This window comes from Tachypleus tridentatus, chromosome 12 (genome assembly GCF_004210375.1).
Source record: "Tachypleus tridentatus isolate NWPU-2018 chromosome 12, ASM421037v1, whole genome shotgun sequence".
Classification (NCBI taxonomy): domain Eukaryota; kingdom Metazoa; phylum Arthropoda; class Merostomata; order Xiphosura; family Limulidae; genus Tachypleus; species Tachypleus tridentatus.
In genome coordinates this window covers 123634328-123660766 of record NC_134836.1, presented here as the reverse complement: position 1 = coordinate 123660766, position 26439 = coordinate 123634328, and the positions used below count along the sequence as shown (strand labels likewise).

The following is a 26439-nucleotide window of genomic DNA, read 5'->3' as shown; positions in this document are numbered from 1 at the left end:
TACATTATCCTGGTGTAACACAACATACTGTGTGGGCTGTACATTATCCTGGTGTAACACAACATGCTGTATGGGGCTGTACATTATCCTGGTGTAACACAACATGCTGTATGGGGCTGTACATTATCCTGGTGTAACACAACATACTGTATGGGGCTGTACATTATCCTGGTGTAACACAACATACTGTGTGGGGCTGTACATTATCCTGGTGTAACACAACATGCTGTATGGGGCTGTACATTATCCTGGTGTAACACAACATGCTGTATGGGGCTGTACATTATCCTGGTGTAACACAACATACTGTATGGGGCTGTACATTATCCTGGTGTAACACAACATACTGTGTGGGGCTGTACATTATCCTGGTGTAACACAACATGTTGTATGGGGCTGTACATTATCCTGGTGTAACACAACATACTGTGTGGGGCTGTACATTATCCTGGTGTAACACAACATACTGTGTGGGGCTGTACATTATCCTGGTGTAACACAACATGTTGTATGGGCTGTACATTATCCTGGTGTAACACAACATACTGTATGGGGCTGTACATTATCCTGGTGTAACACAACATGTTGTATGGGGCTGTACATTATCCTGGTGTAACACAACATACTGTATGGGGCTGTACATTATCCTGGTGTAACACAACATGCTGTATGGGGCTGTACATTATCCTGGTGTAACACAACATACTGTATGGGCTGTACATTATCCTGGTGTAACACAACATACTGTGTGGGCTGTACATTATCCTGGTGTAACACAACATGCTGTATGGGGCTGTACATTATCCTGGTGTAACACAACATACTGTATGGGGCTGTACATTATCCTGGTGTAACACAACGTACTGTGTGGGGCTGTACATTATCCTGGTGTAACACAACATGCTGTATGGGGCTGTACATTATCCTGGTGTAACACAACATACTGTATGGGGCTGTACATTATCCTGGTGTAACACAACATACTGTGTGGGGCTGTACATTATCCTGGTGTAACACAACATGCTGTATGGGGCTGTACATTATCCTGGTGTAACACAACATGCTGTATGGGGCTGTACATTATCCTGGTGTAACACAACATACTGTATGGGGCTGTACATTATCCTGGTGTAACACAACATACTGTGTGGGGCTGTACATTATCCTGGTGTAACACAACATGTTGTATGGGGCTGTACATTATCCTGGTGTAACACAACATACTGTGTGGGGCTGTACATTATCCTGGTGTAACACAACATACTGTGTGGGGCTGTACATTATCCTGGTGTAACACAACATGTTGTATGGGGCTGTACATTATCCTGGTGTAACACAACATACTGTATGGGGCTGTACATTATCCTGGTGTAACACAACATGTTGTATGGGCTGTACATTATCCTGGTGTAACACAACATACTGTATGGGGCTGTACATTATCCTGGTGTAACACAACATGCTGTATGGGGCTGTACATTATCCTGGTGTAACACAACATACTGTATGGGGCTGTACATTATCCTGGTGTAACACAACATACTGTGTGGGGCTGTACATTATCCTGGTGTAACACAACATGCTGTATGGGGCTGTACATTATCCTGGTGTAACACAACATACTGTATGGGGCTGTACATTATCCTGGTGTAACACAACGTACTGTGTGGGGCTGTACATTATCCTGGTGTAACACAACATGCTGTATGGGGCTGTACATTATCCTGGTGTAACACAACGTACTGTGTGGGGCTGTACATTATCCTGGTGTAACACAACATGCTGTATGGGGCTGTACATTATCCTGGTGTAACACAACATACTGTGTGGGGCTGTACATTATCCTGGCGTAACACAACACCTTTATGACTGATCAAAGCAGGCTTCTTTTCTTTCAGTGCAACATTTAAACACTCTATCTGTTGACAATAGAAGTCTGATGTAATCGTTACATTGAGTAGCAGCAACTCAAAGTGGATCACACCGACAATATCCCACCAAGTGCTTAACAAGACGTTTTTAGGGTGGAGATCCATTGTATGCAGTGCTTAGCATTGTTATAAAATATCCATTTTTCATTTCCAGTCACTGACCTGTCGAGAAAAGGTGAGTTACGTTCTCGAGAGTGCAGAGAATTGCAAATGTCCACTCTTGCTCTAAGGTTGGCTTCTGTCAAATCATGGAGACCCATTTTCCAAGTTTTGACCTCTTTCCAAACTGTTGCAGACGACGGTGAACTGTTGAATTGGTTGAATTAAGCTTCCAGTTCTTCAACTGTTACAACACAATCTTCATCAAGTGTAGCCAGCAGCAAGTCATCACTAAACTCAACAGGATGATCTGGACATGGTGCTGTGGTCACCTGATCTGAACTTCTGGAACCACCTACAACGTTTTCTTTCATTGAGAGACTCCGCACCATAAACATCTTGAATGTTTAATGTAGTTTCTGCTGCATTATTGCCTTTTAGAAACTAATAAAACATTATATACCTAATGTGTTCCTCAGACACATCCATCTTCATAAGGGTTTATTTGATTAAATATCTGAAAAACTGGAGTTGGGTTTGTTTGTTTTATTTGTCTCAACATTTTTATACATATCCTACTACATATTTTAGTCATTAAAGCTTTCTATAAAGATATAAATGATGATTCACTTTGTGTATTAAATTTTCGGACATTACTTATGGGATGACCTGATATGTATCAGTAAATATGTTTTTTTTTCAGTAAATACTTTATACAGCAGAGAAGACCAGATATTATAAATATTCAAACAGCGACAACTAATCTCCAGACAAAATCTGTTCTTATTTCCAACGATTTGCTGAATCAGTTTTATGAAAGGACAGTATGAAGAGATTTGACTATGTTGATAAGTGAAAGTTATGGAATGATAATTGAACATGTTTCAAAAGATCAGTGAGTGATTCTGGAAGTTGTCCATCACAATATGTAGTTTAGGGAATACCAGACCAGCTGGTTCTGGAAGTTGTCCATCACATACCGTGGTTTAGGGAATACCAGACCAGCTGGTACTGGAAGTTGTCCATCACATACTGTGGTTTAGAGAATACCAGACCAGCTGGTTCTGGAAGTTGTCCATCACATACTGTGGTTTAGGAAATACCAGACCAGCATTATCGTGTTTATCGATGACAAGATATGGTTTTCAGTTATTTCAAACGTATGTTGTTTTTGTAAAGACGTACATTAACGTCGTAAATCCGTCACTTTTTTCTCCACGTGAACTTTCAGTTGGTTGACCCAAACTTGCCGTCTTGTTTCTCAAAATAAGAGATTTTTATCTAATCCATGGCACGTCCTCTTGTTTGTAGTCCAAAAACGGTGCTCAGAGTGTGTACGTGTGTTATCAAAGAACCTAACACAATAAAACCAGGACAATGTGTGCGTTGTTTTTACTAACAGTAACAGCCTAGCTCTGGCTTCAAAAGAATTTAGAAACAGTAAAGAGAAAGTGTTTGAGAGTTTATAGACGGTTTTATTTCTTATGTCTTCGACCTAAAAGATTTAAAGTTTTGTGTTCGTGTATCTAGGAAGATCAGGACAAGATAAATATTGTTAAATTTATTACTTTCTGAAGGTTTTATCAAACAAAAAATCACAAAAAACAAATAAAAACTCTTTAAAAGATGTTGTTGTTGTTTTTTCTAAAATGTTTCATGTTATTTAATTTTGATATTTTACATTGAAGCCAAAAAGGCCTACTTTATGAACGATTATACTAATTATTGTTTCGTCGGCTTCGTTTGACACCATGACCGTGTTGCCAAACAAACATATCTGTCAGTTCCTTTCATGTTCGGGGAAAAACATATATCTTTATCTTCCTTCACCACGTATGAGTATTTTAAAACCCGTTACCGGTCACATCCAGTTTTAACAGTTTAGACACTTAAAATAATAATAATCAATTGATAATACCTGATCTGGCGGATCGACTCCTAGCGGTGTCCTCAGCTCGAATCTTGAGGAAGTATTCCGTTTCCTTCTCTCTGTCTAAAGGCCTTGTTAGAAATATGACTCCTGAATCTGCCTCAATCAAGAACATGCCTAAAACATTTCATGATTCAGTTAAGTTAGTCTTAGCAACTGCAATATAAGCCTTAATATCCATATTGCAACAACCAGAGCGTAGACGTAACCACATTATAAATAACTAAATTTAACCAGTCAGTAACCACATTATATACAACTATGTTAAAGTAGTCAGTAACCACATTATATACAACTATGTTAAAGTAGTCAGTAACCACATTATATACAACTATGTTAAAGTAGTCAGTAACCATATTATATACAACTATGTTAAAGTAGTCAGTAGCCACATTATATACAACTATGTTAAAGTAGTCAGTAGCCACATTATATACAACTATGTTAAAGTAGTCAGTAACCACATTATATACAACTATGTTAAAGTAGTCAGTAACCATATTATATACAACCATGTTAAAGTAGTCAGTAACCACATTATATACAACTATGTTAAAGTTGTCAGTAACCATATTATATACAACCATGTTAAAGTGGTCAGTAACCATATTATATACAACCATGTTAAAGTAGTCAGTAACCACATTATATACAACTATGTTAAATTAGTCAGTAACCATATTATATACAACCATGTTAAAGTAGTCAGTAACCACATTATATACAACTACGTTAAAGTAGTAAGTAACCGTATTATATACAACCATGTTAAGGTAGTCAGTAACCGTATTATATACAACCATGTTAAAGTAGTCAGTAACCATATTATATACAACCATGTTAAAGTAGTCAGTAACCACATTATATACAACTATGTTAAAGTAGTCAGTAACCACATTATATACAACTATGTTAAAGTAGTCAGTAACCATATTATATACAACTATGTTAAAGTAGTCAGTAGCCACATTATATACAACTATGTTAAAGTAGTCAGTAACCACATCATATACAACTATGTTAAAGTAGTCAGTAACCACATTATATACAACTATGTTAAAGTAGTCAGTAACCACATTATATACAACCATGTTAAAGGAGTCAGTAACCACATTATATACAACTATGTTAAAGTAGTCAGTAACCATATTATATACAACCATGTTAAAGTGGTCAGTAACCATATTATATACAACCATGTTAAAGTAATCAGTAACCATATTATATACAACTATGTTAAAGTAGTCAGTAACCATATTATATACAACCATGTTAAAGTAGTCAGTAACCACATTATATACAACTATGTTAAAGTAGTCAGTAACCACATCATATACAACCATGTTAAAGTAGTCAGTAACCACATTATATACAACTATGTTAAAGTTGTCAGTAACCATATTATATACAACCATGTTAAAGTGGTCAGTAACCATATTATATACAACCATGTTAAAGTAGTCAGTAACCACATTATATACAACTATGTTAAATTAGTCAGTAACCATATTATATACAACCATGTTAAAGTAGTCAGTAACCACATTATATACAACTACGTTAAAGTAGTAAGTAACCGTATTATATACAACCATGTTAAGGTAGTCAGTAACCGTATTATATACAACCATGTTAAAGTAGTCAGTAACCATATTATATACAACCATGTTAAAGTAGTCAGTAACCACATTATATACAACTATGTTAAAGTAGTCAGTAACCACATTATATACAACTATGTTAAAGTAGTCAGTAACCATATTATATACAACTATGTTAAAGTAGTCAGTAGCCACATTATATACAACTATGTTAAAGTAGTCAGTAACCACATCATATACAACTATGTTAAAGTAGTCAGTAACCACATTATATACAACTATGTTAAAGTAGTCAGTAACCACATTATATACAACCATGTTAAAGGAGTCAGTAACCACATTATATACAACTATGTTAAAGTAGTCAGTAACCATATTATATACAACCATGTTAAAGTGGTCAGTAACCATATTATATACAACCATGTTAAAGTAATCAGTAACCATATTATATACAACTATGTTAAAGTAGTCAGTAACCATATTATATACAACCATGTTAAAGTAGTCAGTAACCACATTATATACAACTATGTTAAAGTAGTCAGTAACCATATTATATACAACCATGTTAAAGTGGTCAGTAACCATATTATATACAACTATGTTAAAGTAGTCAGTAACCATATTATATACAACCATGTTAAAGTAGTCAGTAACCATATTATATACAACTATGTTAAAGTAGTCAGTAACCATATTATATACAACCATGTTAAAGTAGTCAGTAACCACATTATATACAACTATGTTAAAGTAGTAAGTAACCGTATTATATACAACTATGTTAAAGTAGTCAGTAACCACATTATATACAACCATGTTAAAGTAGTCAGTAACCACATTATATAGAACTATGTTAAAGTAGTCAGTAACCACATTATATACAACTATGTTAAAGTAGTCAGTAACCACATTATATACAACTATGTTAAAGTAGTCAGTAACCACATTATATACAACTATGTTAAAGTAGTCAGTAACCATATTATATACAACCATGTTAAAGTGGTCAGTAACCATATTATATACAACCATGTTAAAGTGGTCAGTAACCATATTATATACAACCATGTTAAAGTAGTCAGTAACCATATTATATACAACCATGTTAAAGTAGTCAGTAACCATATTATATACAACCATGTTAAAGTAGTCAGTAACCACATTATATACAACTATGTTAAAGTAGTCAGTAACCACATCATATACAACTATGTTAAAGTAGTCAGTAACCACATTATATACAACTATGTTAAAGTAGTCAGTAACCATAATATATACAACCATGTTAAAGTGGTCAGTAACCATATTATATACAACCATGTTAAAGTAGTCAGTAACCATATTATATACAACTATGTTAAATTAGTCAGTAACCACATTATATACAACTATGTTAAATTAGTCAGTAACCACATTATATACAACTATGTTAAAGTAGTCAGTAACCATATTATATACAACCATGTTAAAGTAGTCAGTAACCATATTATATACAACCATGTTAAAGTAGTCAGTAACCATATTATATACAACTATGTTAAATTAGTCAGTAACCACATTATATACAACTATGTTAAATTAGTCAGTAACCACATTATATACAACTATGTTAAAGTGGTCAGTAACCATATTATATACAACCATGTTAAAGTGGTCAGTAACCACATTATATACAACCATGTTAAAGTGGTCAGTAACCACATTATATACAACTATGTTAAAGTAGTCAGTAACCATATTATATACAACCATGTTAAAGTAGTCAGTAACCACATTATATACAACTATGTTAAATTAGTCAGTAACCACATTATATACAACTATGTTAAAGTATTCAGTAACCATATTATATACAACCATGTTAAAGTAGTCAGTAACCACATTATATACAACCATGTTAAAGTAGTCAGTAACCACATTATATACAACTATGTTAAAGTAGTCAGTAACCATATTATATACAACCATGTTAAAGTAGTCAGTAACCACATTATATACAACCATGTTAAAGTAGTAAGTAACCGTATTATATACAACCATGTTAAGGTAGTCAGTAACCGTATTATATACAACTAAATGTAACCAATATAGGATGAATCCACTCAGTAAATCAATTGTTTACTAACCTATCTCCAAAACTAAACACCATGTGTTTTCGTTTTAGTTGTAATACATTAAAAAACCCTTAAAGTACAGTATTTACGTAAGTAAAGACTAAAAGTTATGAATTCATAAAAGAGGGCACTGTATTATTGAACGACTTGATTTAAAACAGGTTTCAAGAAAAGGGAATAATTTATTTGTTATTATTTGCTCAGTAAGACGGATTTAAAGTTTCTTTTTCTCCTGATAATAGAAGTTTAAATTTTCTTTTGGTATTTTAAAGAACAAATGTTGTTGAGACAAAATAGTTAGATTTGTACATTATTTATTCTAGCCCTAGATTTGTACATTATTTATTCTTGCCCTAGATTTGTACATTATTTATTCTAGCCCTAGATTTGTACATTATTTATCCAGCCCTAGATTTGTACATTATTTATCTAGTCCTAGATTTGTACATTATTTATTCTAGCCCTAGATTTGTACATTATTTATTCTAGTACTAGATTTGTACATTATTTATTTTAGCCCTAGATTTGTACATTATTCATTCTAGCCCTAGATTTGTACATTATTTATTCTAGCCCTAGATTTGTACATTATTTATTCTAGTCCTAGATTTGTACATTATTTATTCTAGCCCTAGATTTGTACATTATTTATTCTAGCCCTAGATTTGTACATTATTTATTCTAGCCCTAGATTTGTACATTATTTATTCTAGCCCTAGATTTGTACATTATTTATTCTTGCCCTAGATTTGTACATTATTTATTCTTGCCCTAGATTTGTACATTATTTATTCTAGCTCTAGATTTGTACATTATTTATTCTAGTCCTAGATTTGTACATTATTTATTCTAGCCCTAGATTTGTACATTATTTATTCTAGCCCTAGATTTGTACATTAATTATTCTAGCCCTAGATTTTTACATTATTTATTCTAGCCCTAGATTTGTACATTATTTATTCTAGCTCATTCTCCTGAGAATTTAATTCGTCATTAAAACGAGCGGTTAATAAAGCAAGAAATAAAAGATAAAAACAATATTTCCAAGATGTTTAGTATGTTTGTGCTTTTTGTTGTTGTTAATGTTCATGTTAAAGTTGGATAACACGTGTTCATATTTATACGTTATTGGTTTATTTTGAAAGAAGCCAAAAAATTAAGAACCATTTGAACTGTTTTTTAACAAAAAAGATAAATTATTTGTGTATACGAAGTGTATTCGCTGGAGAACTGTTGACAAAAACGCTCATTGTATCTTATTATTAATTTATGCGATTTAGAAAGCGCGGATTCCGTTTCAAGTCACACAAGTTCCAGAGTAAAATAGAACCGCATTACATCAAGCACTGCTTCGTGAACACTGTTGTTTGCTTGCTGATTGGAGGAAAAATCAATACTGATATTACATGAGATATCAGAACCTTAAGAATGTTGAATAAAAGGTTTAACTTGTTATATTTGAATAATATATATATCATATTGACTTTCTCTCATGTGATAGGTTTCTGTATATTTATCTATAGAAAATTTGTATTTAAAAACAGAATCTAGCAACTCGTTAACAAAGTACACTATACAGCCAAATTTAAGTGGACACCTGACCATCACACCCAAATGTGCTTGTTGAACACCCCATTCCAAACCCATGAACATTAATATGGAGTTGGTTTCCCCTTTGCTACTATAACAGCCTCCACTCTTCTGGAAAGGCTTTTCACTGGATTTTGGAACATGGCTGCGGAGAATCGCTCCTATTCAACCACAAGAGTATTAGTAAGATCGGACACTGATGTCGGGCGAGAAGGCCTGGCTCGCAGTCGGCGTTTCAATTCATCCCAAAGGTGTTCAATGGGGTCAAGGTAAGGGCTCTGTACAGTTCAGTCAAGTTCTTCCACAACAACGTCGGCAAACCATGTCTTTATGGGCCTCGCTTTGTGCACGGGGACATTGTCATGTTGAAACAAAAAAGGTCCTTCCCCAAACTGTTGACACAGAGTTGAAATAACGCAATTTTCTAGAATGTCATTGTATGCTGTAGCATTACAGTTTACCTTCATTAGAACAAAAGAGCATAGCCCAAATCATAAGAAACAGCCCCACACCATTATTCCTCCTCCAGATTCGTCCGTCAAACTGCCAGATACTGAAGCGTGATTCATCACTCCAGAGTCCAATGGTGTTGTGCTTTACTCCACTACAGCCGATGCTTGGTATTGTACATGGTAATTTTAGGCTTGTGTGGGGCTGCTCGGCCATAGAAACAAATTTCATAAAGTCCCCCGCTAGTACAGCGGTAGGTCTACGGATTTACAACGCTAAAATCAGGAGTTCGATTCCCTTCGGTGGGCTCAGCAGATAGCTCGACGTGACTTTGCTATAAGAAAAATAAACAAACGAAAACTGAGGACAATTGACGATTTTTATGCGCTTCAGCACTCGGCGGTCCCGTTCTCTGAGCCTGTGCGGCCTACCGCTTCGTGGCTGAGCTGTTGTTACTCCAAGACGTTTCAACTTCACAATAACAGCACTTACAATTGACCGTGGCAGCTTTAGCAGAGCAGAAATTTGACGAACTGACTTGTTGAAAAGGTAGCATCTTATTACAGCGCCACGTTGAAAGTCACTGAGCTCTTCAGTTCGACCCATTCTACTGTGAATGTTTATTTATAAAGATTACATGGTTGTATGCTCGCTTTTATGCACCTGTTAGTAATGGGTGTAGCTGAAATAGCCGAACCCTTTAATAAGAAAGGGTGTCCACACTTTTGTCCATGTAGTGTATATTTTGGAATTTTTATAGTCTGAAGGAATTCTCTGAGATTGTGGAGAAGGTTTATAATGAATTATTCTTGTAAAAGGCAGACGTTTACACCTATTATAATTTTAATAGTTCCTTAGGGCTATTCTGGAACATGAAGAATGTGTAATAATGTTACATCTAAACTACGTGTAAAATAGAACTCTATCTACTCAATAGAGAGCGCATTGGACCGGCTGAAAAGAAAGAAAAAAGTATTGATCGAAAGAGCATTCCGTTAACCCAACGGTTACTAGGAAATACAGCATGGTTTGAATACTACTACATCCATCCAAAAATAACCTAATGTGATTTCTTACCGTCCACATTTTGCTCCGAAATGCTGTACCTCACGGGCTTATGCGCAAGTTCTTGTGTGGTGTTTAGATCAAGTACTAATAAAGGCGCAACCTGGTTTTCTTGAACTAAAACTTCGTAAAGTCTTGAAGGAAATAAACGGACTCCACTTCCCGTACCAACAATGATGTTCAACTGAATCCAAAAAGAAAACGTAATATTGTTGTTGCATATTAATAAATCAATAATATTTTGATATAAAAAAACATGAAGGAAAACTGAGTAACCAATAAGAAACAGAGATTTAATGTACACAAATGATTAATTAATGAAACATACGTTTTAAACAATACAGTCTCTGCTTAATATGCAAAGAAATGGTTACAAATCGCTGGAAATATGAGGTCCATGGTTCATATGAGGTCCATGGTCCATCGTTAAAAGTTGCACATTAGAAGACAAAAAGCATTAAAAACAAGCAGGCCTAACATTTATAATAAAAGTCACATAAATCACAAGTGTTTTCGGAGAAATTAAAACGTGGGTAAATTCAGTATTCGAGTTGTGTTTCATTTCCCTCTAGTCACGAGGCCTGGCATGGTCTAGCGCGTTAAGGCGTGCGCTTCGTAATCTGAGGGTCGCGGGTTCGTGCCCGAGTCGCGCCAAACATGCTCGCCCTCCCAGCCGTGGGTGTGTTATAATGTTATGTTAAATCCCACTATTCGTTGGTAAAAGAGTAGCCCAAGAGTTGGCGGTGGGTGGTTATGACTAGCTGCCTTCCCTCTAGTCTTACACTGCTAAATTAGGGACGGCTAGCACAAATAGCCCTCGAGTAGCTTTGTGCGAAATTCCAAAAACAAACAAACAAAACCTCTAGTCACGCCATCTGGTTTGATTTTGAATCCGAACTAAGAGGAATATGAGAAAAAGCAGTTTATGTAATGTTCCCACGTGTTTTTGCTTCCACATTTTTAATGGGTTTTATGATAATAAATGCTGGAGTACTTTGAAGCTTCATTATTATTATAAAGGGGAGACAGGTCATGACGGAAAACAGGACATTTTCACAGTTTAGGGTTAATAACTGTGTATAGTGTGATTAGATTTGTACCAAATTTCATGGACACATTAAGGTTGAGACTTATCACCACACTACAGAAGTGTGATCCGGATTATTAATCATTCTGGATCTGAGAAGGATCTTTTGTGTTTTTGGATGTGATATTTGTCGTTATTTAATATATACGTTGGCAGTCTTGTAAAGGTGCGGGGTAGGGGTATATAACCTGTCTGATTGGTCTTGTAAAGGTGCGGGGTATAAACCTTTAAAAATCCAAACACACCAGTGTATAACACACACTACCTATAAACCTTTAAAATCCAAACACACCAGTGTATAACAACACTACCATAAACCTTTAAAAATCCAAACACACCAGTGTATAACAACTACTCATAAACCTTTAAAAATCCAAACACACCAGTGTATAACACTACTCATAAACCTTTAAAATCCAAACACACCAGTGTATAACACTACTCATAAACCTTTAAAAATCCAAACACACCAGTGTATAACACTACTATAAACCTTTAAAAATCCAAACACACCAGTGTATAACAATACTCATAAACCTTTAAAATCCAAACACACCAGTGTATAACAATACTATAAACCTTTAAAAATCCAAACACAACCAGTGTATAACACTACTATAAACCTTAAAAATCCAAACACACCAGTGTATAACAATACTCATAAACCTTTAAAATCCAAACACACCAGTGTATACCACTCATAAACCTTAAAAAATCAACAAACACACCAGTGTATAACAATACTCATAAACCTTTAAAAAATCCAAACACACCAGTGTATAACACTACTCATAAACCTTTAAAAATCCAAACACACCAGTGTATAACAATACTATAAACCTTTAAAATCCAAACACAACCAGTGTATAACACTACTCATAAACCTTTAAAAATCCAAACACACCAGTGTATAACACTACTCATAAACCCTTAAAAATCCAAACACACCAGTGTATAACACTACTCATAAACCTTTAAAAATCCAAACAACACACCAGTGTATAACACTACTCATAAACCTTTAAAAATCCAAACACACCAGTGTATAACACTACTCATAAACCTTTAAAACTAAAACACACCAGTGTATAACACTACCATCATAAACCTTTAAAAATCCAAACACACCAGTGTATAACACTACTCATAAACCTTTAAAATCCAAACACACCAGTGTATAACACTACCTCATAAACCTTTAAAAATCCAAACACACCAGTGTATAACACTACCTATAAACCTTTAAAAATCCAAACACACCAGTGTATAACACCTACTCATAAACCTTTAAAATCCAAACACACCAGTGTATAACACTACACATAAACCTTTAAAATCCAAACACACCAGTGTATAACACTACTATAAACCTTTAAAAATCCAAACACACCAGTGTAATACACCACTCATAAACCTTAAAAAATCCAACACACCAGTGTATAATACCACCTATAAACCTTAAAAATCCAAACACACCAGTGTATAACACTACTCATAAACCTTTAAAAATCCAAACACACCAGTGTATAACAACTACTCATAAACCTTTAAAATCCAAACACACCAGTGTATAACAATACTACCATAAACCTTTAAAAATCCAAAACACACCAGTGTATAACACTACTCATAAACCTTTAAAAATCCAAACACACCAGTGTATAACACTACTCATAAACCTTTAAAAAACCAAACACACCAGTGTATAACACTACTCATAAACCTTTAAAATCCAAACACACCAGTGTATAACACTACTCATAAACCTTTAAAAAATCCAAACACACCAGTGTATAACACTACTCATAAACCTTAAAAAATCCAAACACACCAGTGTATAACACTACTCATAAACCTTTAAAAATCCAAACACACCAGTGTATAACACTACTCATAAACCTTTAAAAATCCAAACACACCAGTGTATAACAATACTCATAAACCTTAAAAAATCCAAACACACCAGTGTATAACACTACCTATAAACCTTTAAAAATCCAAACACACCAGTGTATAACAATACTCATAAACCTTTAAAATCCAAACACACCAGTGTATAACACTACCATAAACCTTTAAAATCCAAACACACCAGTGTATAACACTACTCATAAACCTTTAAAATCCAAACACACCAGTGTATAACACTACCATAAACCTTTAAAATCCAAACACACCAGTGTATAACACTACCTATAAACCTTTAAAATCCAAACACACCACAAATCCAAACACACCAGTGTATAACACTACTCATAAACCTTTAAAAATCCAAACACACCAGTGTATAACAATACTCATAAACCTTTAAAAATCCAAACACACCAGTGTATAACAATACTCATAAACCTTTAAAAATCCAAACACACCAGTGTTTAACACTACTCATAAACCTTTAAAAATCCAAACACACCAGTGTATAACACTACTCATAAACCTTTAACAATCCAAACACACCAGTGTATAACACTACTCATAAACCTTTAAAAATCCAAACACACCAATGTATAACACTACTCATAAACCTTTAAAAATCCAAACACACCAGTGTATAACAATACTCATAAACCTTTAAAAATCCAAACACACCAGTGTATAACACTACTAATAAACCTTTAAAAATCCAAACACACCAGTGTATAACACTACTCATAAACCTTTAAAAATCTAAACACACCAGTGTATAACACTACTCATAAACCTTTAACAATCCAAACACACCAGTGTATAACACTACTCATAAACCTTTAAAAATCCAAACACACCAATGTATAACACTACTCATAAACCTTTAAAATCCAAACACACCAGTGTATAACACTACTCATAAACCTTTAAAAATCCAAACACACCAGTGTATAACAATACTCATAAACCTTTAAAAATCCAAACACACCAGTGTATAACACTACTCATAAACCTTTAAAAATCCAAACACACCAGTGTATAACAATACTCATAAACCTTTAAAAATCCAAACACACCAGTGTATAACACTACTCATAAACCTTCAAAAATCCAAACAAACCAGTGTATAACACTACTCATAAACCTTTAAAAATCCAAACACACCAGTGTATAACACTACTCATAAACCTTTAACAATCCAAACACACCAGTGTATAACACTACTCATAAACCTTTAAAAATCCAAACACACCACCAGTGTATAACACTACTCATAAACCTTTAAAATCCAAACACACCAGTGTATAACAATACTCATAAACCTTTAAAAATCCAAACACGCCAGTGTATAACACTACTCATAAACCTTTAAAAATCCAAACAAACCAGTGTATAACAATACTCATAAACCTTTAACAATCCAAACACACCAGTGTATAACAATACTCATAAACCTTTAAAAATCCAAACACACCAGTGTATAACAATACTCATAAACCTTTAAAAATCCAAACACACCAGTGTATAACAATACTCATAAACCTTTAAAATCCAAACACACCAGTGTATAACAATACTCATAAACCTTTAAAAATCCAAACACACCAGTGTATAACACTACTCATAAACCTTTAAAAATCCAAACACACCAGTGTATAACACTACTCATAAACCTTTAAAAATCCAAACACACCAGTGTATAACACTACTCATAAACCTTTAAAAATCCAAACACACCAGTGTATAACACTACTCATAAACCTTTAACAATCCAAACACACCAGTGTATAACACTACTCATAAACCTTTAAAAATCCAAACACACCAGTGTATAACACTACTCATAAACCTTTAAAAATCCAAACACACCAGTGTATAACAATACTCATAAACCTTTAAAAATCCAAACACACCAATGTATAACACTACTCATAAACCTTTAAAAATCCAAACACACCAGTGTATAACACTACTCATAAACCTTTAAAATCCAAACACACCAGTGTATAACAATACTCATAAACCTTTAAAATCCAAACACACCAGTGTATAACAATACTCATAAACCTTTAAAAATCCAAACACACCAGTGTATAACAATACTCATAAACCTTTAAAATCCAAACACACCAGTGTATAACACTACTCATAAACCTTTAAAATCCAAACACACCAGTGTATAACACTACTCATAAACCTTTAAAATCCAAACACACCAGTGTATAACACTACTCATAAACCTTTAAAAATCCAAACACACCAGTGTATAACAATACTCATAAACCTTTAAAATCCAAACACACCAGTGTATAACAATACTCATAAACCTTTAAAAATCCAAACACACCAGTGTATAACACTACTCATAAACCTTTAAAAATCCAAACACACCAGTGTATAACACTACTCATAAACCTTTAAAAATCCAAACACACCAGTGTATAACACTACTCATAAACCTTTAAAAATCCAAACACACCAGTGTATAACACTACTCATAAACCTTTAAAAATCCAAACACACCAGTGTATAACAATACTCATAAACCTTTAAAAATCCAAACACACCAGTGTATAACACTACTCATAAACCTTTAAAAATCCAAACACACCAGTGTATAACACTACTCATAAACCTTTAAAAATCCAAACACACCAGTGTATAACACTACTCATAAACCTTTAAAATCCAAACACACCAGTGTATAACAATACTCATAAACCTTTAAAATCCAAACACACCAGTGTATAACAATACTCATAAACCTTTAAAAATCCAAACACACCAGTGTATAACAATACTCATAAACCTTTAAAAATCCAAACACACCAGTGTATAACACTACTCATAAACCTTTAAAATCCAAACACACCAGTGTATAACACTACTCATAAACCTTTAAAAATCCAAACACACCAGTGTATAACACTACTCATAAACCTTTAAAAATCCAAACACACCAGTGTATAACACTACTCATAAACCTTTAAAAATCCAAACACACCAGTGTATAACAATACTCATAAACCTTTAAAAATCCAAACACACCAGTGTATAACAATACTCATAAACCTTTAAAATCCAAACACACCAGTGTATAACACTACTCATAAACCTTTAAAAATCCAAACACACCAGTGTATAACACTACTCATAAACCTTTAAAAATCCAAACACACCAGTGTATAACACTACTCATAAACCTTTAAAAATCCAAACACACCAGTGTATAACACTACTCATAAACCTTTAAAAATCCAAACACACCAGTGTATAACACTACTCATAAACCTTTAAAAATCCAAACACACCAGTGTATAACACTACTCATAAACCTTTAAAAATCCAAACACACCAGTGTATAACACTACTCATAAACCTTTAAAAATCCAAACACACCAGTGTATAACAATACTCATAAACCTTTAAAATCCAAACACACCAGTGTATAACACTACTCATAAACCTTTAAAAATCCAAACACACCAGTGTATAACACTACTCATAAACCTTTAAAAATCCAAACACACCAGTGTATAACACTACTCATAAACCTTTAAAAATCCAAACACACCAGTGTATAACAATACTCATAAACCTTTAAAAATCCAAACACACCAGTGTATAACAATACTCATAAACCTTTAAAAATCCAAACACACCAGTGTATAACACTACTCATAAACCTTTAAAATCCAAACACACCAGTGTATAACACTACTCATAAACCTTTAAAATCCAAACACACCAGTGTATAACACTACTCATAAACCTTTAAAAATCCAAACACACCAGTGTATAACACTACTCATAAACCTTTAAAATCCAAACACACCAGTGTATAACACTACTCATAAACCTTTAAAAATCCAAACACACCAGTGTATAACACTACTCATAAACCTTTAAAAATCCAAACACACCAGTGTATAACACTACTCATAAACCTTTAAAAATCCAAACACACCAGTGTATAACACTACTCATAAACCTTTAAAATCCAAACACACCAGTGTATAACACTACTCATAAACCTTTAAAAATCCAAACACACCAGTGTATAACACTACTCATAAACCTTTAAAAATCCAAACACACCAGTGTATAACACTACTCATAAACCTTTAAAAATCCAAACACACCAGTGTATAACACTACTCATAAACCTTTAAAAATCCAAACACACCAGTGTATAACACTACTCATAAACCTTTAAAAATCCAAACACACCAGTGTATAACAATACTCATAAACCTTTAAAATCCAAACACACCAGTGTATAACAATACTCATAAACCTTTAAAAATCCAAACACACCAGTGTATAACAATACTCATAAACCTTTAAAAATCCAAACACACCAGTGTATAACACTACTCATAAACCTTTAAAATCCAAACACACCAGTGTATAACACTACTCATAAACCTTTAAAAATCCAAACACACCAGTGTATAACACTACTCATAAACCTTTAAAAATCCAAACACACCAGTGTATAACACTACTCATAAACCTTTAAAAATCCAAACACACCAGTGTATAACAATACTCATAAACCTTTAAAATCCAAACACACCAGTGTATAACACTACTCATAAACCTTTAAAAATCCAAACACACCAGTGTATAACACTACTCATAAACCTTTAAAAATCCAAACACACCAGTGTATAACACTACTCATAAACCTTTAAAAATCCAAACACACCAGTGTATAACACTACTCATAAACCTTTAAAAATCCAAACACACCAGTGTATAACACTACTCATAAACCTTTAAAATCCAAACACACCAGTGTATAACACTACTCATAAACCTTTAAAATCCAAACACACCAGTGTATAACACTACTCATAAACCTTTAAAAATCCAAACACACCAGTGTATAACACTACTCATAAACCTTTAAAAATCCAAACACACCAGTGTATAACACTACTCATAAACCTTTAAAAATCCAAACACACCAGTGTATAACACTACTCATAAACCTTTAAAAATCCAAACACACCAGTGTATAACACTACTCATAAACCTTTAAAAATCCAAACACACCAGTGTATAACAATACTCATAAACCTTTAAAATCCAAACACACCAGTGTATAACACTACTCATAAACCTTTAAAATCCAAACACACCAGTGTATAACACTACTCATAAACCTTTAAAAATCCAAACACACCAGTGTATAACACTACTCATAAACCTTTAAAAATCCAAACACACCAGTGTATAACACTACTCATAAACCTTTAAAATCCAAACACACCAGTGTATAACACTACTCATAAACCTTTAAAATCCAAACACACCAGTGTATAACACTACTCATAAACCTTTAAAAATCCAAACACACCAGTGTATAACAATACTCATAAACCTTTAAAAATCCAAACACACCAGTGTATAACACTACTCATAAACCTTTAAAATCCAAACACACCAGTGTATAACACTACTCATAAACCTTTAAAAATCCAAACACACCAGTGTATAACACTACTCATAAACCTTTAAAAATCCAAACACACCAGTGTATAACACTACTCATAAACCTTTAAAAATCCAAACACACCAGTGTATAACACTACTCATAAACCTTTAAAAATCCAAACACACCAGTGTATAACAATACTCATAAACCTTTAAAAATCCAAACACACCAGTGTATAACACTACTCATAAACCTTTAAAAATCCAAACACACCAGTGTATAACACTACTCATAAACCTTTAAAAATCCAAACACACCAGTGTATAACACTACTCATAAACCTTTAAAATCCAAACACACCAGTGTATAACACTACTCATAAACCTTTAAAAATCCAAACACACCAGTGTATAACACTACTCATAAACCTTTAAAAATCCAAACACACCAGTGTATAACACTACTCATAAACCTTTAAAATCCAAACACACCAGTGTATAACACTACTCATAAACCTTTAAAAATCCAAACACACCAGTGTATAACACTACTCATAAACCTTTAAAAATCCAAACACACCAGTGTATAACACTACTCATAAACCTTTAAAAATCCAAACACACCAGTGTATAACACTACTCATAAACCTTTAAAATCCAAACACACCAGTGTATAACACTACTCATAAACCTTTAAAATCCAAACACACCAGTGTATAACACTACTCATAAACCTTTAAAAATCCAAACACACCAGTGTATAACACTACTCATAAACCTTTAAAAATCCAAACACACCAGTGTATAACACTACTCATAAACCTTTAAAAATCCAAACACACCAGTGTATAACACTACTCATAAACCTTTAAAAATCCAAACACACCAGTGTATAACAATACTCATAAACCTTTAAAATCCAAACACACCAGTGTATAACAATACTCATAAACCTTTAAAAATCCAAACACACCAGTGTATAACACTACTCATAAACCTTTAAAAATCCAAACACACCAGTGTATAACACTACTCATAAACCTTTAAAAATCCAAACACACCAGTGTATAACACTACTCATAAACCTTTAAAAATCCAAACACACCAGTGTATAACACTACTCATAAACCTTTAAAAATCCAAACACACCAGTGTATAACACTACTCATAAACCTTTAAAAATCCAAACACACCAGTGTATAACAATACTCATAAACCTTTAAAAATCCAAACACACCAGTGTATAACACTACTCATAAACCTTTAAAAATCCAAACACACCAGTGTATAACACTACTCATAAACCTTTAAAAATCCAAACACACCAGTGTATAACACTACTCATAAACCTTTAAAATCCAAACACACCAGTGTATAACACTACTCATAAACCTTTAAAAATCCAAACACACCAGTGTATAACACTACTCATAAACCTTTAAAATCCAAACACACCAGTGTATAACACTCATAAACCTTTAAAATCCAAACACACCAGTGTATAACACTACTCATAAACCTTTAAAAATCCAAACACACCAGTGTATAACACTACTCATAAACCTTTAAAATCCAAACACACCAGTGTATAACACTACTCATAAACCTTTAAAAATCCAAACACACCAGTGTATAACACTACTCATAAACCTTTAAAAATCCAAACACACCAGTGTATAACACTACTCATAAACCTTTAAAAATCCAAACACACCAGTGTATAACACTACTCATAAACCTTTAAAAATCCAAACACACCAGTGTATAACACTACTCATAAACCTTTAAAAATCCAAACACACCAGTGTATAACACTACTCATAAACCTTTAAAAATCCAAACACACCAGTGTATAACACTACTCATAAACCTTTAAAAATCCAAACACACCAGTGTATAACACTACTCATAAACCTTTAAAATCCAAACACACCAGTGTATAACACTACTCATAAACCTTTAAAAATCCAAACACACCAGTGTATAACACTACTCATAAACCTTTAAAAATCCAAACACACCAGTGTATAACACTACTCATAAACCTTTAAAAATCCAAACACACCAGTGTATAACAATACTCATAAACCTTTAAAAATCCAAACACACCAGTGTATAACACTACTCATAAACCTTTAAAATCCAAACACACCAGTGTATAACACTACTCATAAACCTTTAAAAATCCAAACACACCAGTGTATAACACTACTCATAAACCTTTAAAAATCCAAACACACCAGTGTATAACACTACTCATAAACCTTTAAAAATCCAAACACACCAGTGTATAACACTACTCATAAACCTTTAAAAATCCAAACACACCAGTGTATAACAATACTCATAAACCTTTAAAATCCAAACACACCAGTGTATAACACTACTCATAAACCTTTAAAAATCCAAACACACCAGTGTATAACACTACTCATAAACCTTTAAAAATCCAAACACACCAGTGTATAACACTACTCATAAACCTTTAAAAATCCAAACACACCAGTGTATAACACTACTCATAAACCTTTAAAAATCCAAACACACCAGTGTATAACAATACTCATAAACCTTTAAAAATCCAAACACACCAGTGTATAACACTACTCATAAACCTTTAAAAATCCAAACACACCAGTGTATAACACTACTCATAAACCTTTAAAAATCCAAACACACCAGTGTATAACACTACTCATAAACCTTTAAAAATCCAAACACACCAGTGTATAACACTACTCATAAACCTTTAAAAATCCAAACACACCAGTGTATAACACTACTCATAAACCTTTAAAATCCAAACACACCAGTGTATAACACTACTCATAAACCTTTAAAATCCAAACACACCAGTGTATAACACTACTCATAAACCTTTAAAATCCAAACACACCAGTGTATAACACTACTCATAAACCTTTAAAAATCCAAACACACCAGTGTATAACACTACTCATAAACCTTTAAAATCCAAACACACCAGTGTATAACACTACTCATAAACCTTTAAAAATCCAAACACACCAGTGTATAACACTACTCATAAACCTTTAAAAATCCAAACACACCAGTGTATAACACTACTCATAAACCTTTAAAAATCCAAACACACCAGTGTATAACACTACTCATAAACCTTTAAAATCCAAACACACCAGTGTATAACACTACTCATAAACCTTTAAAAATCCAAACACACCAGTGTATAACACTACTCATAAACCTTTAAAATCCAAACACACCAGTGTATAACACTACTCATAAACCTTTAAAAATCCAAACACACCAGTGTATAACACTACTCATAAACCTTTAAAAATCCAAACACACCAGTGTATAACACTACTCATAAACCTTTAAAAATCCAAACACACCAGTGTATAACACTACTCATAAACCTTTAAAAATCCAAACACACCAGTGTATAACACTACTCATAAACCTTTAAAAATCCAAACACACCAGTGTATAACACTACTCATAAACCTTTAAAAATCCAAACACACCAGTGTATAACACTACTCATAAACCTTTAAAATCCAAACACACCAGTGTATAACACTACTCATAAACCTTTAAAAATCCAAACACACCAGTGTATAACACTACTCATAAACCTTTAAAAATCCAAACACACCAGTGTATAACACTACTCATAAACCTTTAAAAATCCAAACACACCAGTGTATAACACTACTCATAAACCTTTAAAAAAACACACCAGTCCAAACACACCAGTGTATAACACTACTCATAAACCTTTAAAATCCAAACACACCAGTGTATAACAATACTCATAAACCTTTAAAAATCCAAACACACCAGTGTATAACACTACTCATAAACCTTTAAAAAATCACTAATAAACAAACACACCAGTGTATAACACTACTCATAAACCTTTAAAAATCCAAACACACCAGTGTATAACAATACTCATAAACCTTTAAAAATCCAAACACACCAGTGTATAACACTACTCATAAACCTTTAAAAATCCAAACACACCAGTGTATAACACTACTCATAAACCTTTAAAAATCCAAACACACCAGTGTATAACACTACTCATAAACCTTTAAAAATCCAAACACACCAGTGTATAACACTACTCATAAACCTTTAAAATCCAAACACACCAGTGTATAACACTACTCATAAACCTTTAAAATCCAAACACACCAGTGTATAACACTACTCATAAACCTTTAAAAATCCAAACACACCAGTGTATAACACTACTCATAAACCTTTAAAATCCAAACACACCAGTGTATAACACTACTCATAAACCTTTAAAAATCCAAACACACCAGTGTATAACACTACTCATAAACCTTTAAAATCCAAACACACCAGTGTATAACACTACTCATAAACCTTTAAAAATCCAAACACACCAGTGTATAACAATACTCATAAACCTTTAAAAATCCAAACACACCAGTGTATAACAATACTCATAAACCTTTAAAAATCCAAACACACCAGTGTATAACACTACTCATAAACCTTTAAAAATCCAAACACACCAGTGTATAACACTACTCATAAACCTTTAAAATCCAAACACACCAGTGTATAACACTACTCATAAACCTTTAAAAATCCAAACACACCAGTGTATAACACTACTCATAAACCTTTAAAATCCAAACACACCAGTGTATAACACTACTCATAAACCTTTAAAAATCCAAACACACCAGTGTATAACACTACTCATAAACCTTTAAAAATCCAAACACACCAGTGTATAACACTACTCATAAACCTTTAAAAATCCAAACACACCAGTGTATAACACTACTCATAAACCTTTAAAAATCCAAACACACCAGTGTATAACACTACTCATAAACCTTTAAAAATCCAAACACACCAGTGTATAACACTACTCATAAACCTTTAAAAATCCAAACACACCAGTGTATAACACTACTCATAAACCTTTAAAAATCCAAACACACCAGTGTATAACACTACTCATAAACCTTTAAAAATCCAAACACACCAGTGTATAACACTACTCATAAACCTTTAAAAATCCAAACACACCAGTGTATAACACTACTCATAAACCTTTAAAATCCAAACACACCAGTGTATAACACTACTCATAAACCTTTAAAAATCCAAACACACCAGTGTATAACACTACTCATAAACCTTTAAAAATCCAAACACACCAGTGTATAACACTACTCATAAACCTTAAAAATCCAAACACACCAGTGTATAACACTACTCATAAACCTTTAAAAATCCAAACACACCAGTGTATAACACTACTCATAAACCTTTAAAAATCCAAACACACCAGTGTATAACACTACTCATAAACCTTTAAAATCCAAACACACCAGTGTATAACACTACTCATAAACCTTTAAAAATCCAAACACACCAGTGTATAACAATACTCATAAACCTTTAAAATCCAAACACACCAGTGTATAACACTACTCATAAACCTTTAAAAATCCAAACACACCAGTGTATAACACTACTCATAAACCTTTAAAAATCCAAACACACCAGTGTATAACAATACTCATAAACCTTTAAAAATCCAAACACACCAGTGTATAACAATACTCATAAACCTTTAAAAATCCAAACACACCAGTGTATAACAATACTCATAAACCTTTAAAAATCCAAACACACCAGTGTATAACACTACTCATAAACCTTTAAAAATCCAAACACACCAGTGTATAACACTACTCATAAACCTTTAAAAATCCAAACACACCAGTGTATAACAATACTCATAAACCTTTAACAATCCAAACACACCAGTGTATAACAATACTCATAAACCTTTAAAAATCCAAACACACCAGTGTATAACAATACTCATAAACCTTTAAAATCCAAACACACCAGTGTATAACACTACTCATAAACCTTTAAAATCCAAACACACCAGTGTATAACACTACTCATAAACCTTTAAAATCCAAACACACCAGTGTATAACACTACTCATAAACCTTTAAAAATCCAAACACACCAGTGTATAACACTACTCATAAACCTTTAAAATCCAAACACACCAGTGTATAACACTACTCATAAACCTTTAAAATCCAAACACACCAGTGTATAACACTACTCATAAACCTTTAAAAATCCAAACACACCAGTGTATAACACTACTCATAAACCTTTAAAATCCAAACACACCAGTGTATAACACTACTCATAAACCTTTAAAAATCCAAACACACCAGTGTATAACACTACTCATAAACCTTTAAAAATCCAAACACACCAGTGTATAACACTACTCATAAACCTTTAAAAATCCAAACACACCAGTGTATAACACTACTCATAAACCTTTAAAATCCAAACACACCAGTGTATAACACTACTCATAAACCTTTAAAAATCCAAACACACCAGTGTATAACACTACTCATAAACCTTTAAAATCCAAACACACCAGTGTATAACAATACTCATAAACCTTTAAAAATCCAAACACACCAGTGTATAACACTACTCATAAACCTTTAAAATCCAAACACACCAGTGTATAACACTACTCATAAACCTTTAAAAATCCAAACACACCAGTGTATAACACTACTCATAAACCTTTAAAATCCAAACACACCAGTGTATAACACTACTCATAAACCTTTAAAATCCAAACACACCAGTGTATAACACTACTCATAAACCTTTAAAAATCCAAACACACCAGTGTATAACACTACTCATAAACCTTTAAAAATCCAAACACACCAGTGTATAACACTACTCATAAACCTTTAAAAATCCAAACACACCAGTGTATAACACTACTCATAAACCTTTAAAAATCCAAACACACCAGTGTATAACACTACTCATAAACCTTTAAAATCCAAACACACCAGTGTATAACACTACTCATAAACCTTTAAAAATCCAAACACACCAGTGTATAACACTACTCATAAACCTTTAAAAATCCAAACACACCAGTGTATAACACTACTCATAAACCTTTAAAAATCCAAACACACCAGTGTATAACACTACTCATAAACCTTTAAAAATCCAAACACACCAGTGTATAACACTACTCATAAACCTTTAAAAATCCAAACACACCAGTGTATAACACTACTCATAAACCTTTAAAATCCAAACACACCAGTGTATAACAATACTCATAAACCTTTAAAATCCAAACACACCAGTGTATAACAATACT

At 33.2% G+C, this 26439-nt stretch overlaps 1 protein-coding gene across 1 annotated transcript in view; it reads right to left on the bottom strand.

The window, feature by feature from the left end:
• LOC143235758 (protocadherin Fat 3-like) overlaps positions 1 to 26439 on the bottom strand; it is a 247269-nt gene that overhangs the window by 36623 nt on the left and 184207 nt on the right. The window contains 3 exon segments of the mRNA XM_076473962.1: positions 3949 to 4077; positions 10799 to 10970; positions 12022 to 12098. Of these exon segments, the coding sequence (XP_076330077.1) occupies positions 3949 to 4077; positions 10799 to 10970; positions 12022 to 12098 (378 nt within the window).